At 46.3% G+C, this 13,265-nt stretch overlaps 2 protein-coding genes across 8 annotated transcripts in view; both read right to left on the reverse strand.

Moving 5' to 3' along the window:
* The window catches only part of LOC106836484 (leucine-rich repeat-containing protein 37A3-like), a 41,651-nt gene extending 37,379 nt beyond the window's left edge, over window positions 1-4,272 (reverse strand). For all 3 annotated transcript variants that reach the window (XM_070483403.1, XM_014849417.3, XM_014849416.3), the window contains exon 1: window positions 608-4,272. In XM_070483403.1, the coding sequence (XP_070339504.1) occupies window positions 608-4,137 (3,530 nt within the window). In that variant the 5' untranslated portion in view covers window positions 4,138-4,272. The remainder of the gene's footprint in view (window positions 1-607) is intronic.
* RDM1 (RAD52 motif containing 1) overlaps window positions 1-12,848 on the reverse strand; it is a 36,136-nt gene extending 23,288 nt beyond the window's left edge. For 3 of the 5 annotated variants that reach the window (XR_011493887.1, XM_070483404.1, XM_070483405.1), the window contains exons 1-5: window positions 12,159-12,679; window positions 9,362-9,484; window positions 8,790-8,967; window positions 7,750-7,848; window positions 6,023-6,108 (exon numbers count right to left, since the gene is read on the reverse strand). Coding sequence is in view for 4 of the 5 variants with exons in the window: in XM_070483404.1 (XP_070339505.1) it covers window positions 6,023-6,108; window positions 7,750-7,848; window positions 8,790-8,967; window positions 9,362-9,484; window positions 12,159-12,530 (858 nt within the window). In the remaining variant the exon portion in view is untranslated. Of the gene's footprint in view, window positions 1-4,183; window positions 4,584-6,022; window positions 6,109-7,749; window positions 7,849-8,789; window positions 8,968-9,361; window positions 9,485-12,158; window positions 12,680-12,724 lie in introns of those variants that run through there. The other 2 variants (XM_014849419.3, XM_014849418.3) reach the window with 2 other exon arrangements.
* Between the last annotated feature and the right edge of the window lie 417 nt (window positions 12,849-13,265).

Below are 13,265 nucleotides of genomic sequence, written 5' to 3' on the forward strand. Positions count from 1 at the left end.
ACAAAATGGGTGCTATATATATAGAAAGTTGGGACAAAGATGAGTTCTGGACGTAAATGAGGGGTCTGATAATAGTAATAGCTAACACATTGTATATATGCCAGGGATATAAGTGCTTTACCTGCATTAACTCAGCTAAATCTCACAATAATTCTATGAGATGGTAAATATCATAATCCTCATTTTACACAGGAGGAAATGGAGTCACAAGGCTAATAAATGACAGACCTGGGTTCAAACCCAGGCAGTGTGGCTCCAGAATCTCTATTCTTAACCACTTTCTTGTATCACCGCCAGTGAGATGGGGAGAGGGACATGTTGCTTTAAGAAGGATGGAGCAAAATTGGGAAGAGAGTAGAAGTTAAGGAATGAAATAATGGGGCTTTAAAAAATGGATAAGGCAAAAGAATAAGGGCAATTATAAGACTGGAGAAGGGGGAACAATAGTAAGGAGGAGAATGAAGATAAGAAACAGCTGACAAATGAAAGGTAAAAACAGGCAGTCAGTCAACGTGGGTTGGGGAGACGAGGGAGTCCCAGGAAGACCTCGCAAAGGCTGCCCAGTCAGGCAGGATGCAGAGAACAAATGAGGAAAGCTGGTTCTTACAGGATGGTCAAGGTTCCATTGTAGGCGTGGGGCTCTAGCACAGGCACTGTGCGGAGCTTTTGCTTTGGGCTGAGACCAATACACGACAGTGTCTCATCTTTACAGCTACAGAGCACACAGATCTTGATGTGTGTGGTGGGATTCTGTTCTGGTTGCTCAGTTCCGGATGCCTGTTGCATGGCATATTGTGGAGGATGTATCACTGAAGGCGGAATTGTTGGAGGTAAAGGGGCTATCTCAGGCGACCCTGGTTGCTGAGTTATGTTAACTTCCCCATCCACGGGTGGAACTGTGACTCCGGTCAGGTTTGGATGCTGATCCTGAGCCTGTTCTGGATGTGGAAGTGTCACGTCATGGTCACCTGGAGGAGCCGTAGTCTGCTGCAGGGCTGTAGACTGATCAACCTCTGTCGTAGGTTCTGGAGTTACAGTAGGCCCTGTGTCCAAAGGTGGAACTGTGACTCCGGTCAGGTTTGGATGCTGATCCTGAGCCTGTTCTGGATGTGGAAGTGTCATGTCATGGTCACCTGGAGGAGCCGTAGTCTGCTGCAGGGCTGTAGACTGATCAAATTCTGTCGTAGGTTCTGGAGTTACAGTAGGCCCTGTGTCCAAAGGTGGAACTGTGACTCCGGTCAGGTTTGGATGCTGATCCTGAGCCTGTTCTGGATGTGCAAGTGTCACCTCCGAGTGATCTGGAGGAGCTGTTGTCTGCTGCAGGGCTGTAGACTGTTCGACCACTGTCGTAGGTTCTGAACTTATGGCAACCCCTACGTCAACAGGTGTAACAGGGACACTGGGCAAACTTGAATTATGAGCCTGATCCTGTTCTTGAGGTGGAGCTGTCATCTCATTATGGACTGCAGATTGTGCTACAATCTCCTTAGGTGGCTCTGGAGGCTGAGCTGGGGCCTCCTGTTTGACAATCTCCTTAAGGGGATCTGGAGTCTGAGCTACGGCCTCTTGTTGGCCTAGAGAAGATTCAGCCTTCTCAGGGGACTCTGGAGACTGGAGAATGGGCTTGACATAGGCTGGAGAAAGTTCTACCTGCTCAGGGGGAACTGGAGACTGAGGAGGGGCCTCCTGATACACTGGAGAATGTCCGACTTCCTTAGTGGGCTCTGGAGTAACGACAACCTCCAGATCCAGAGGTTTACTTGTGGTATTAGGCAACAGTGGATGCTGAGCTTCACCCAGACCTAGAGGTGAGAATGTCACCTCAGGAGATACTGAAGGTTGAGCAACATTCATAAAGGACTCTGGAGGCTGAGATGGATACTCATGCTGGACTGGAGGTCTGAGCCCCTCAGTGGGCTCTGGATGTTGAGTTGGAGCCTCTTGCTGTGTTGGAGGCTTCTCATGATGCAGAGTTGGGGCCTCATGCTGAACTGGAGAAGGTCTCACCTCTGTAGTGGGTTCTGCTGTTAGGGTAAGCTGTACATCTGCAGGTTTGACAGTGACATTGGGCAACTTTAAAGGCTGAGCATCATGGTGACCTGGAGGTGAAACTGACACCTCATGATGCTCTGGAGGTTGTGCTGGTTGCTCCTGTAGGGTTGCAGAAGGTTCTACTTCCCCTGGAGACTGACCTGGGGCCTCCTTCTGGGTTGGAGAAGTTTCTGCCTCCTCAGGACGCTCAAGAGGCTGAGGTGGGGCCTCCTGCTGGGCTGTAGAAGATTCGACATTCTTAACTGGCTCTGGGGTTATGGTAATTGCCACGTCCACAGGCTCAAGTGGACCTGTGGACAAGTCTGAATGATGAACCTCCTCCACACCTGCAGGTCGAGATAACACCTCATCACTTGCTAGAATGGCAGGGAACTCTGCAGCTTCAGTTGGGGCCTCTTGGTGAGCTGGAAAAGGTTTGTCCACTTCAGGAGGCTGTGCAGGCAGAGTCAGGGCCTCCTGTGGGAATGGAGAAGGTTCAATCTCCTCAGGAGGCTCAGAGGGCTGAGCTGGGGCCTCCTGCTGGGCTGTAGAAGATTCGACATCTTTAATAGGCTCTGGGGTTATGGTAATTGCCACGTCCACAGGCTTAAGTGTAATGTTGGGAAAGCTGGAATGATAAGCCTCCTCCTCACCTGCAGGTTGAACTGCTGCCTCGCCACTCGCTGCAATGGTAGGGAACTCTGGAGCTTCAGCTGGGGCCTCTTGTTGACCTGGAGGAGGCTGGACCTCTTCAGGGGTCTGTGTGGGCTGGGCTGGGGCTTCCTGCTGGCTGGGAGCAAGTTCAGTCTCCTCAAGGAGCTCTGGAGGCTGAGCTGGGGCCTCTTGCTGGGTGGGAGGAGTTTCAACTTCCTTAGTCACCTCTGGAGTTACGGTAAGTGCCACATCCACAGGCCTATCGGTGACATTGTGGAAGTCTGACTGCTGAAGCTCAGCAGGTTCAACCTCTTCAAGAGTATTTGAAGGCTCAGCTGGAGCCTCCTGCTGAACTGAAGACAGTTTCGATTCCTCAGGAGACTCAGGGGGTGTAGACAGGGCCCCCTGTGGGTTTGCAGAATTTTCAGCTTCCTTGGGGGGCTCTAGGGGCTGCCCAAGAGGAAGTGGTTCTATCTCTTCAGCAGGCTCTGGATGCTGGGACGAAGTTTCAGGGGTCTCTGGATGATGAGTTTGGGCCTCCTGCAGGGATGGAGAAACTTCAGCCTCCTCAGAAAGCTCTGCAGATTGATCTGGGGCCCCCAGGAAATCCATAGGTTGGTTCTCCTCACGATAAAAGCTCTCCATACTGGAATCTAAATAATCATCCTGCAATTGTTGTTCCAGATGCTGAGTTTGTTTTGCAAACTGGTGTGGAGTTCCAACAACAATCTTGGCAAGCCGTCGATGCTGAGCTAGCTCTTTCTTCAGGTTTGAGGGTGAAACAATAAACCTTGCTGGTTTTGAACTCTGACCATCTAGAGGTGGAAACAGTATTTCAAATGACTGGTGATCTCCAGCCTGACCTAGACCTACAGTTTGCTTCTGATTTTTGAGTCGAGGAGGCAGACCTAGGGCCTGATTCTGATCCCAACCTAGCATTGGAATCACCTCTGGAAGCCTTTGACGCTGAGTTAGCTTATCATTCAGATCCCGATGTGGAACAGCAAACTGATCTGGCCCTGGAGGCAGCTCTCCAGCTGAATCCGTGTCCGGGAATGGAACCAAAGTCTCAGTCAACTCCTGAGGCAATGCCAACATCTGGGCTGGAGAAGAGGCCCCCAGGTAATTAAGGCCCCCTGGCTCTGCCGGGGGTGTAAGTGCACGGGGCGATTCGGGTGGGAGATTAGAGGAGTGCGAAGACCAGGGCTCAGTCAGCCCCGGGGGTTCGGAGGTCAGCTGGATAGGGTCCAGAGCCCACTCCGGAGGATGAGATGCCTGGACCGGCAGCCACAACAGTTGCCACGTGAGGAGGAGCCGTGGGGCCCAGAGGCGCAGCCGGGACATGACATGCGGGGGCTCCGGGGCGCAGCGACCCAGGCCAGTGGGGCGCAGGCGCCACGCCCTGAGCGGGAGCCGAACCGTTACGGCAGCCCGGTGACGGGTGCGCACCATTAGCAACCGCGCGCCCCTCCCCCGCCTCACGTCGCACCCTTTATTTACGCAACCTTTATTAAGTTCCGGCCGAGATCGGCACCGCACCGCCAGGGCGAGCCCTTTTCTCAGAACCACCAGGGTCCAAGCCTCTCTTCTCCCTGCAAAGACAACAACTACCTCCCTCTGGGCCCCTCTCCCCCCCTCACAGAGAGGCAGGATCTGGGCTGCAGACCTGGGTGGCCGGGGACTCCAGCAGCCCAGCGGTGGGGGGATGGGAGGATTAGGGGAGGTGGGGGGTTGGGAGGGGTGCAGAGCTTCCCAAGGAAGCCACAGGGCCTGGCGTCCCGGGAAATTCAAAAGTGCTAGTCCAGTTCTGGCAATCTGAACTCTTCTTCTTCAAAGCTGAAATCAGAGAGATATTCTTCCTCCCCTTGGCCATACTGCTTCCAAGAAAAGTAGCCGACCTGCGAAATGAACACCCTAACTCAGGGAGGGGAGCACAGTTTACAGTCAGTTATTCCAAAATGTTGCCATTTCCTCTAAACTCTCAGTATCCATGTGCGATAATGAATTCACCACTCTGTTAGGGGCTCCCAGTGAATCGGTAATGACGCCAACGCGTCTGTAAGAGAGGTTTTGCAGGGATGAGCAATTCATTCTGGGAAAGAGGGTCTGAAGCCAAGTGAATCGCCCTTCACATTGGCATGGGAAAACTCCTCCCCTCCCACTGTGGCTCAGCATAGCCATCAATCTAGAAAAATCAGCAATGCCCCTTGTCAGAGGTCTACCCTGTGTGCACACATGGAGAAGACACGGAGGACGTAAAAGTCAGCATGTTAAAAAATTTTCTTGAAATACTATAACGAGCACCCAGTTTACTACTTCTTCATGGCCCTTTTCGTAATCTATTTTATCTTAGTCCTTGTTTATTGTCTGGCACAACCTCTAGCACTTAAACTCCAAGAGAGAAGGGACTTCATTTTATTCCCAGTGTGTAGCACATAGTAATGGTTTTTAAATGGAATTGATTCCAAGATGAGCCTCATCTAGCGATGGATCTGTTGTTATAATCAGGTTTCTGAAATCTTTAGCATCAATACTGAATACTTCCTCTCACATTTCACAGGAAGCTCGAATTCTTAAAGCCCAAACTTTGTTAAGTTTGAAGTTTCCTTGATTGGTTTGATTTAAATTGGATTAAAATAATTACTTTGCACACAAAAAAATCTTCAAATACTTTTTCAGAGTGTAATCACCTTTTCTTTCTCTATTTCCTTCCCTTCGAAGTTTGCAACTCTGGGGTGAGTTAAATAATCAGAAATCTAGCCCCAAATTAAGTTCTCAATGACATGAAACACATATTTTGCTCCTTTTTTTATAAAAAGGAGCAAATGTACCAGGTGTACATAATATACTATATGTATACATTAATATTTTCTTTTGGAAATTACTTTGGCAACTTAATCCCTAATTCAGGGCATCCATATAATTGGGTTACAGAAAGGTTCTTCCGCAAAATATTTCATACAAGATAAATGAGATGCTGAGGTCTGGCGAGTATCTTATTTGAAAGACGTAAGAGTTTTCAAACGCTATAGCATAATCACACTTAAGGCTAGAGTTACTTTGTTCCCTAACCCTGGGATCCTGTTTGAGAGGAGTCCTAAAAGGCCTGTGTCCACAACTGTGGGGGTACTCTGATGGTCCTCAGGCCTGCTCTCTAAACTGCAAATAAGGGCTCAAAGCCAAGGGCCAGGACCTTAAGAAAAGCCCCAGAAATTCCCTGCCCTCAAAAGCAGTTTCAGAGGTTCACATTTTCCTAGGATGGCAGAGCTGACTGTACATGCCAAGGTCTTCCAGATCCTGCTGGCTGTTTTGAATTACAGCTTCTGTCTCCACATACTTGAATTAAATCCTGTCGTTCCTCTTCGGGTCTGGCGTCTGTGATCTCTTCACAGGGTCTATACGCCACAGCTATTTTACCACTTTCTGAAATAAAGTTATTAAGGATCAATTCAGAATTTTTCTTCTTTTAAAACTTCCTGTATACAATGGTAGCACCCAATCATTACACATTCCTTTGATTTCTAAAAGCAGAAAAGAAGAGCATTTTCCTAGAAGTTCCCTCATCTCACACTTCAGTTTTTATCATAACTATTTGTGAAAAAATATACACGATGTATCAATTTTGTTTGGTTCCAAAAACTTTATGAACTTAGAGATAGGAATTAAGGAATAATGACATAGGGAGTAAAAACTGTGGAAACAAAAATGTTCGATCGTAATGATTAAACAGTAAGCCATTAGGTGGGGGTCAAAGTGAGTTCAAACTTGGGATAGAGACCATTGGACTACAGTAGATACTTCATATTAGACACAAGGCAAGTGTCTACTCCCGGGGAACCAAAGTTCCACCAGATACAATGAACAAAGCTTTGGAGAGACAGAGAGCAGGCAAGCATTTGAACACTTTATTGGCAGAACTGCCTCATGTACTTTATAGACAATACATCTTACCTCAAGGCAAACTAGGGGCACAAGGCTTTCTCGTCTCAGGAGTTTTGAGTGTGGACAAGGGATACCTTAGCATATTAGGGAGCGGTAAACAACCCAGAAGTTTAGTTTGGTTCTTAAAGGTTGTTACTCAGAGCTGACAGCTGATGGAGATTCTACCTGATGATTAGGGAAGTCAACCTTCACCGGAAGGGCCACCCAGGCTGGAAGGCCGAGAACAATCCAGGGTCAACCCTTACAAGCAATAAGGGCTCTGACAGCTTAGCTAGGATTTCTCGATCTCTAAGGCTGCAGGGTTGTGAAGCAGGGGAGCAATTCTGTTCAGGGACTGTACTAATCATAAAGTTTACTTTGGGCACAGCCTGTAACATTCACACCACCGGAGAACTCCATAGGGGACACAGTCAATGCTATTCAATAGTATGACCACTTTCAAGGCTCACAAAAACGTAGCTGATAATTATAGAAGAATCGTATTCACCCAATATGTCAGTGCCAGAAATTAAAACGGAAACAGAGTTGATTCCAAAAACATAATCTAATAAACTCTCCAACAGGAAAACAATGATAATAGTTAACTTATTTTGTCTGCTTACTATGTTCCAGGCATAGTTCTAAGCTTTTTACATTCATCATCTTATTTACTCTTTATCCACAAGGCAAGTTGAATTACTAACTCTATTTTGCAGATAAAGAAATTGCAGCTTAGAGATGTTAAATACCTTCAAATCTCTCTGGCTGTAAAACCTCGAATTGCATAAAAAAATCTAAGAGACAGAGTTAGGACTCAAACACAGGTGTCCAAAGCTTGTAATCATTATACTATTCTGTATGATAGGCAAGCAACCGAGAAAGAACTGGATCAAACACTTATTTTCAGTGTGAACTGAGGCAAATCAATCTACATCTCTACACTGAGGACAACAGTATTTGCTGTCATTTTTCTCCCAAATGCCTCAAAGAACAAATTTGAGACCACTGCTGTGAAAGCATTTGGTGAATGAAAGAATATGGAGTGTTTCAGATATCCATTATTCTCATTCAATTAACCTTTCAAAATGAGTTTATTTGTTCGTTGAAGCTGAAGTACTTTAAGGACAATCAAGAAAGTCTTACCTAAAACCACAATCAACAGTTTCTGGAATGCGTCTGATAGAGCTTTCTGAATAGCAAGCTTCTGGGTTGTCTTCCTTTTCATAAGGAGTGATAATGGTCCTAAGTCCAACCAAAAGAAATGGATTTAAAATGCCTATCTGAATGAAATTGATTTTTATGTTTTATGTTTAAAAATAAAAATTCATCCATGATTCTTAGATCATTATCTTAGTGACTAAGGGCAAGCACAACACAAGGGTATGGTTGAATGGCTCTGTTGTAGGTATATCCTAAAGGGCACATTTTTACTGCCAAAATCTATTCCGGAAGTTCCTGAAGTACTAGAAGGGAGATGTGAGCCAAGAAAATGGTACACATCTCACAACGCTCACAGATTTCAAAAGGACAAGTTGAAACTGCACTCCGACAGACACTGTTCTCCTGTGCATCCAGGGCTGGAATCACACAATGGGAACGGTACAGCGGTGGTGCAGATGATCTGGCCTCTCCCTGAGCATCACCCTCGGGAGCCCACACCACTTCATTTGCTAAGAGCCCTGTCTCTGACTTAAAACCCTCAGCCTGAGTGCCATGGATTCTAGGGAAAAAACTCAGTACCAATCGGAATACCCTTTCTAGGTGTCTGCATTTGACGCTTTTTCCACTCAAGTCCTTCTATAGGAGGCAAAGGACTGAACATTTACACAAGAGCTTATTGAAATCTTTAGATGATGATTTTGCTGGGATAACTGAAGGCTACAAGAGATCTATATTTGAAGGACTCTTTTAGCACAAAGAAAATTCGTAACCAAAAATGGGAAAAACATGATTTCTCTCTTCCTAAGCTACTTGGCAGGAAGTCAGCTCTAAAATTTTAAAGTTAGAGGTTCTGTCACGTATTGCCTAAGATAAAAACCTGTATTGTAAGGGGGTGCTTTAGTAGCTTAGCAAGGGAGGGCCTGAAGATGCCCTGAAGAGATAAGTGTTAGAAAGAAAGAAAGAAAGAAAAAAAGAGATTGCCATCGTTACCCCCACCCTCCCATCCCTGCCTGGAAACAGACCCTCCTCCAGCTGGTCCAAAGGCTCCCAAGCCACGCCAGCGCCAGGGCTTCTGCATTCATGCGAGGGCACCACCACCTCTAAAGCACAGAAGAACTTGACGCTTTGCTTCTGAAGTCCTGCTCCTGTGGCATTTTCATTTTCATTTCCCCTTTCTTCAGTGTCAGAAAGATCCTGAAGCTGTTAGGATTTTGAATTCAAGGTCCTTCTTAGGATCTCAATGTAGACTTCAAAGTGTTTTCTTGTTAAAAATAAAAACTAAACTCCAGCAAGCCCAGCTAACAGTTGAGGTGTCCTACAGCTTCAAAAGCAAGTAAGACTTGCAAACGAATTACTAGATATAGACAACTATTCTTTATTATACACCATACAAATCCTAGAGGAAATTATGGACACCACCACCCAAGTCGACAAGATGATTATTAGTTCTGGGTGGCAGGCCAATGCTCAGATACTCCCACTTAGAGATCTCCCACACCTCTTCCCCACAACCCACTTCTATGCCTCTCTCTAAAGTCTAGGATTTCAATGTTGAAAAGAGTCTGGTTAGTCAAACAAAATCTACAAAGCGTACCTCGAGGATCCTCTTTGACCAGCCATTGAAACCAAAGTAGTAATTTGCCAATTCTTGGCACCGGGAGCTGTTTAGGGGAAGGGCCTGATGTTGAACCGCCTTATGTCTGGTGCCGAGACGAACCTAAAGACATAAGACAGACGTAGAAATACCATAACCTGCCACAGAGATTTATTTTAGACACACCTGAGATTTATCAATACCAGTTTTACAGAGTGGTTGTGAAGACGAAATAGGAGACAGCATTTTAAGCAAGTGAGTTCATAGTAAGTCTTAAACAAATGTTATTTATTATTTTTAAGCCACAGTACTTTTTCTGCATCATTTCCAGGGCCCCGATTAATCAGAAGGTTTCCCCGACCTCTGGTGGTGAAAGTGGTAATGAAAGCATCTAAGGGATCCCTGCAGACACAAATTATAGGGTTGTGGGTAAGCAAAGGAAGTAAACTACCTGTTGTCCCATCCCCCAGCTCCTGTTTGAGAATATGACCTAAAGAGCAGATAAGATGGACCCGCCACTAAGGTAGGACCTTAATCTGCAGCACCTGCCTCCCCAAGTCACTAACTCCTGTTAGAAGTGGCCATACACATACCTCTGTGAACTTTATAAGCAACTAAAACATTAACAAGAATTAACAAGCTTCTTTGAGAACGCAAATGTCTCCAATGTTAACTCTCTAAATGACTTACGCGTTACTGTGGATTTCTTATTAGTTCTTTTTTAAACGTCTATTTCAATTTTAAACAGGGTGTAGTTTATGAATATATCCATAAAAATTCAAATAATGTCAAAGCATTATTAATTCTTTCTTGATTTGTTTGTGCATCTTCTTCTATCACCAGTTTATAAGCTCTTTAAGTGCTTGAAGGAACCCTATCTTATTCTATTCTCGTTCCCAGAACCAAGCTCAGTTCTTGGCATATAATAGGGAAGTGATGGTCTGTTGATTGAGTGAATGAATGAAAAGAATGGGTAAATAAGAAAATGAAATTACTTTCTCCACCTGAAGCTGCCTGCTGGGAAGGAGAAATGAAGACTAATTTTTACATGCTGAGTGGGGCAGGGGAGGCTAGCCCATACGGCGAGCCAGAGTGGAGCTGTTCTGAACAACTAGGAAGCCTCTGAAGGGCTCTGAGCCCCCGGGTAGAAGAGACAGCGGTCACCTTGGATAACCTCACCACTGTTCCTTCTGGCAACCATTTTCTTTCATGCTACTGAAAAAAACTTGCTCAGATGCCTGAGGCCTTTCCTTGATTTTAAGACATTATTCTCTTTTCTGTATTCATAAAAAGCAAAAAAGACAGGAACTATGTGTACTTGCCAAAGTATAAAAGAACATATAATTAAACTAGATAACAATTTTGGGGGCAGCTGGTAGTCCCAAGGCTCTGTGTTAAATAAAGAAAGAAAGCTAATGTGAATTCCTTCTCCTCTGAACTATGTATTAACTTGTAAAATACTTCCTTCACCACTCTATCAGTGATGTGCTTTATGCTGTGAAAATCTCAAAACCTAAAGCTTATGAGATGGTCTTAATGTCCAATGAGAGGAAAAAAACCCCTCATTACTCACAAGTGATGCCAAGCAATTGTATCATAATCTTTCCAGCACCATCTGTAACATTTGAGTGGCTGTGTGAAATGGTCACAGACTAGAAGCAGGCGGATCATAGTCTGCAAATTAAAGAATGTCTGACAGGTAATCACACGCAGTGGAGCCAGGGTTGAAGAGGATGTGGAAACAGGGTACAGAAGTGGAGGTGGTACACCTGGAGTCACACCTGAAGAAAGTTCTCAGATTCGATCCAGGTTACTTCACTGAGGAAAGGAATATGGGTAAGAACAGGCAGCAAGGTCGGCGGGAAGTAGCCAGATCAAGACGGCAATCAGAGAAGGCTTATGAAGACACAATTATAAAGTGAAAGGTTTGGGAAATCTAAGCTTCACTCTTATTCAGAGGATTTGAAACGACCCTTGAAAAGGGAATAGTGGTTGCATTAAAGCATATAAAATAGAATTCTGAGGCTTTGGAAAAGTAAAATTGGAGGGCATGTTAGTACGGAATAAGGTTTCTACAATGCAGTGATGTTTTAACTGTTTTCTGAGAACTGAAAGGAGTTCTGAATAGGTAGTTTGAGAGTAATGCTGCTGCTGCTGAAGTATCTTTAATGTTACAATTAACAGAAGAGTTTGTCAAGCTCACACATTTAAATCCACACAAAACTAAATATAAGCAAAACTCTTCTTGTGAAGATTTTTAAAATTAAGAGGCAGCATAAAAGGACATGCGATTTACGAGCCGCTCCATGGTCTAGTGGTTAAGTTGCATGCTCTGCTCCGGTGGCCCAAGGTTTCCTAGGTTTGGATCCTGAGCGCAAACACGACACTGCTCATCAAGCCAAGCTGAGGGGTGTCCCACACAGAGGAAGTAGAAGGACGTACAACTATGCACTGGGGGGCTTTGGGAGAGGAAGAAGAAAAAAGAGATTGGCAGCAGATGTTAGCTGAGGTGCCAATCTTTAAAAAAAAAAAAAAAAAGACACGGGGTTTAACATCAGTAAGTTTGGGTTTGACCTCTAGCTTCCAAGCTATTGTCATGAACCTTAAGTAAGTCACTTAACCATCCTGAGTTCGAGTTTCTTCATCTAAAAAAAAGGGGGGGGGGTGGCAAGAGGATCACGGTAGCAACGCATCTGAAAGCATTCTGTGAACCAGAGAGCTGTACAAATGCTGGCGTATTATCGCCGAATTCAGCGCTTCACCCCAGCGGAGCCAGGAATGCCCTATTTGGACCCACCTTCACCGGAGATTTCTGAAAAAGCTGCTTCTGGTCGCACGCCTTTTGGGCTCTGTGGGCATCCTTTGCTGAATAAAACTTGATAACGGCATAGAAACCAGGACCGGCCACCGCAGCGTTTGGGAAGACTCGGACCGAATACAGGAGGCCAAACTGGGAGAACACTGTGAACAGAGAATGCTGTGGGGGGTCCCCCGCCAGGTAAGTGCACGGATTGTCACGCCCAGAAAACAAAACTGCCCGTTTCCCTCTCTTCCCCAAGCCCTTCTCCACAGGCAACTGGGGAGAGCGTGCAACGCGAACACTTCTCCTTTCATCAACAAGTTTCCCTCTGAAATCTGAAGATTCGAGAAGCATGAGAAGGCAACACATGCTGGCTGTTGAGAGTCACCTCTCAGAAACCTGTTGGGGCGAGCTGACACCGGAGGTCCCCTCTGGAACTAAGGGTCCTCAGCGGAGACAAGGCGGGTGAGGGGCTAAGGCAGGACTCCGGGACTCCCAGCCACCGGGGGCGGCTTTCTCCATCCTTCCCTCCACCCTCCACCCTCCACCGAGGCCGGGCTCACATGCAAGGCCTCGGCCGTGGGTCCAGAGCTCAGCTCCCACACCAGCAAGGTTTTGTCACTCTCAGTGGGAACCGCAAAAGGCACCAACTCCGCCATCCTACCGTCACTGCGCGTGCGCAGCTAAGGCTGGAGAGGCAGTGCGCCTGCGCAAGGCGCGCCCGCGCTTTTTTAAAAGGGGCGCATGCGAGGGGCGGGGTCCTCGTGGAGGGGGTGGGGTGGGGCGAGGGCGGTGTGGGATCGCCCCTCGCCCCTCCCACTCCAGCGGGTCCCCGCCTCTAGTTCCCCTTCCTGCAGCCCCACTGCCCCAATGTCACAGAGCTTAGTGTATTTTCCGGGTATTTTTAGGGTAGAATCCAATGGGTGAGTTTACAGGATCGAAGGGTAGGGACCCCTCCATAGCAGCCGGCTTCATTTACCCTCCTGGAGAAGACTCAGAGTACTACTAGTGGTAGTTATCTACAGAACTTTGAAATTTTAGATTTCCCGACTCGGTGTGGGAAATGACTACTGAAGATGCAATCCTTTGACTTTAGAATGTTTT

Source organism: Equus asinus, chromosome 13 (genome assembly GCF_041296235.1).
Source record: "Equus asinus isolate D_3611 breed Donkey chromosome 13, EquAss-T2T_v2, whole genome shotgun sequence".
NCBI classification, from domain to species: domain Eukaryota; kingdom Metazoa; phylum Chordata; class Mammalia; order Perissodactyla; family Equidae; genus Equus; species Equus asinus.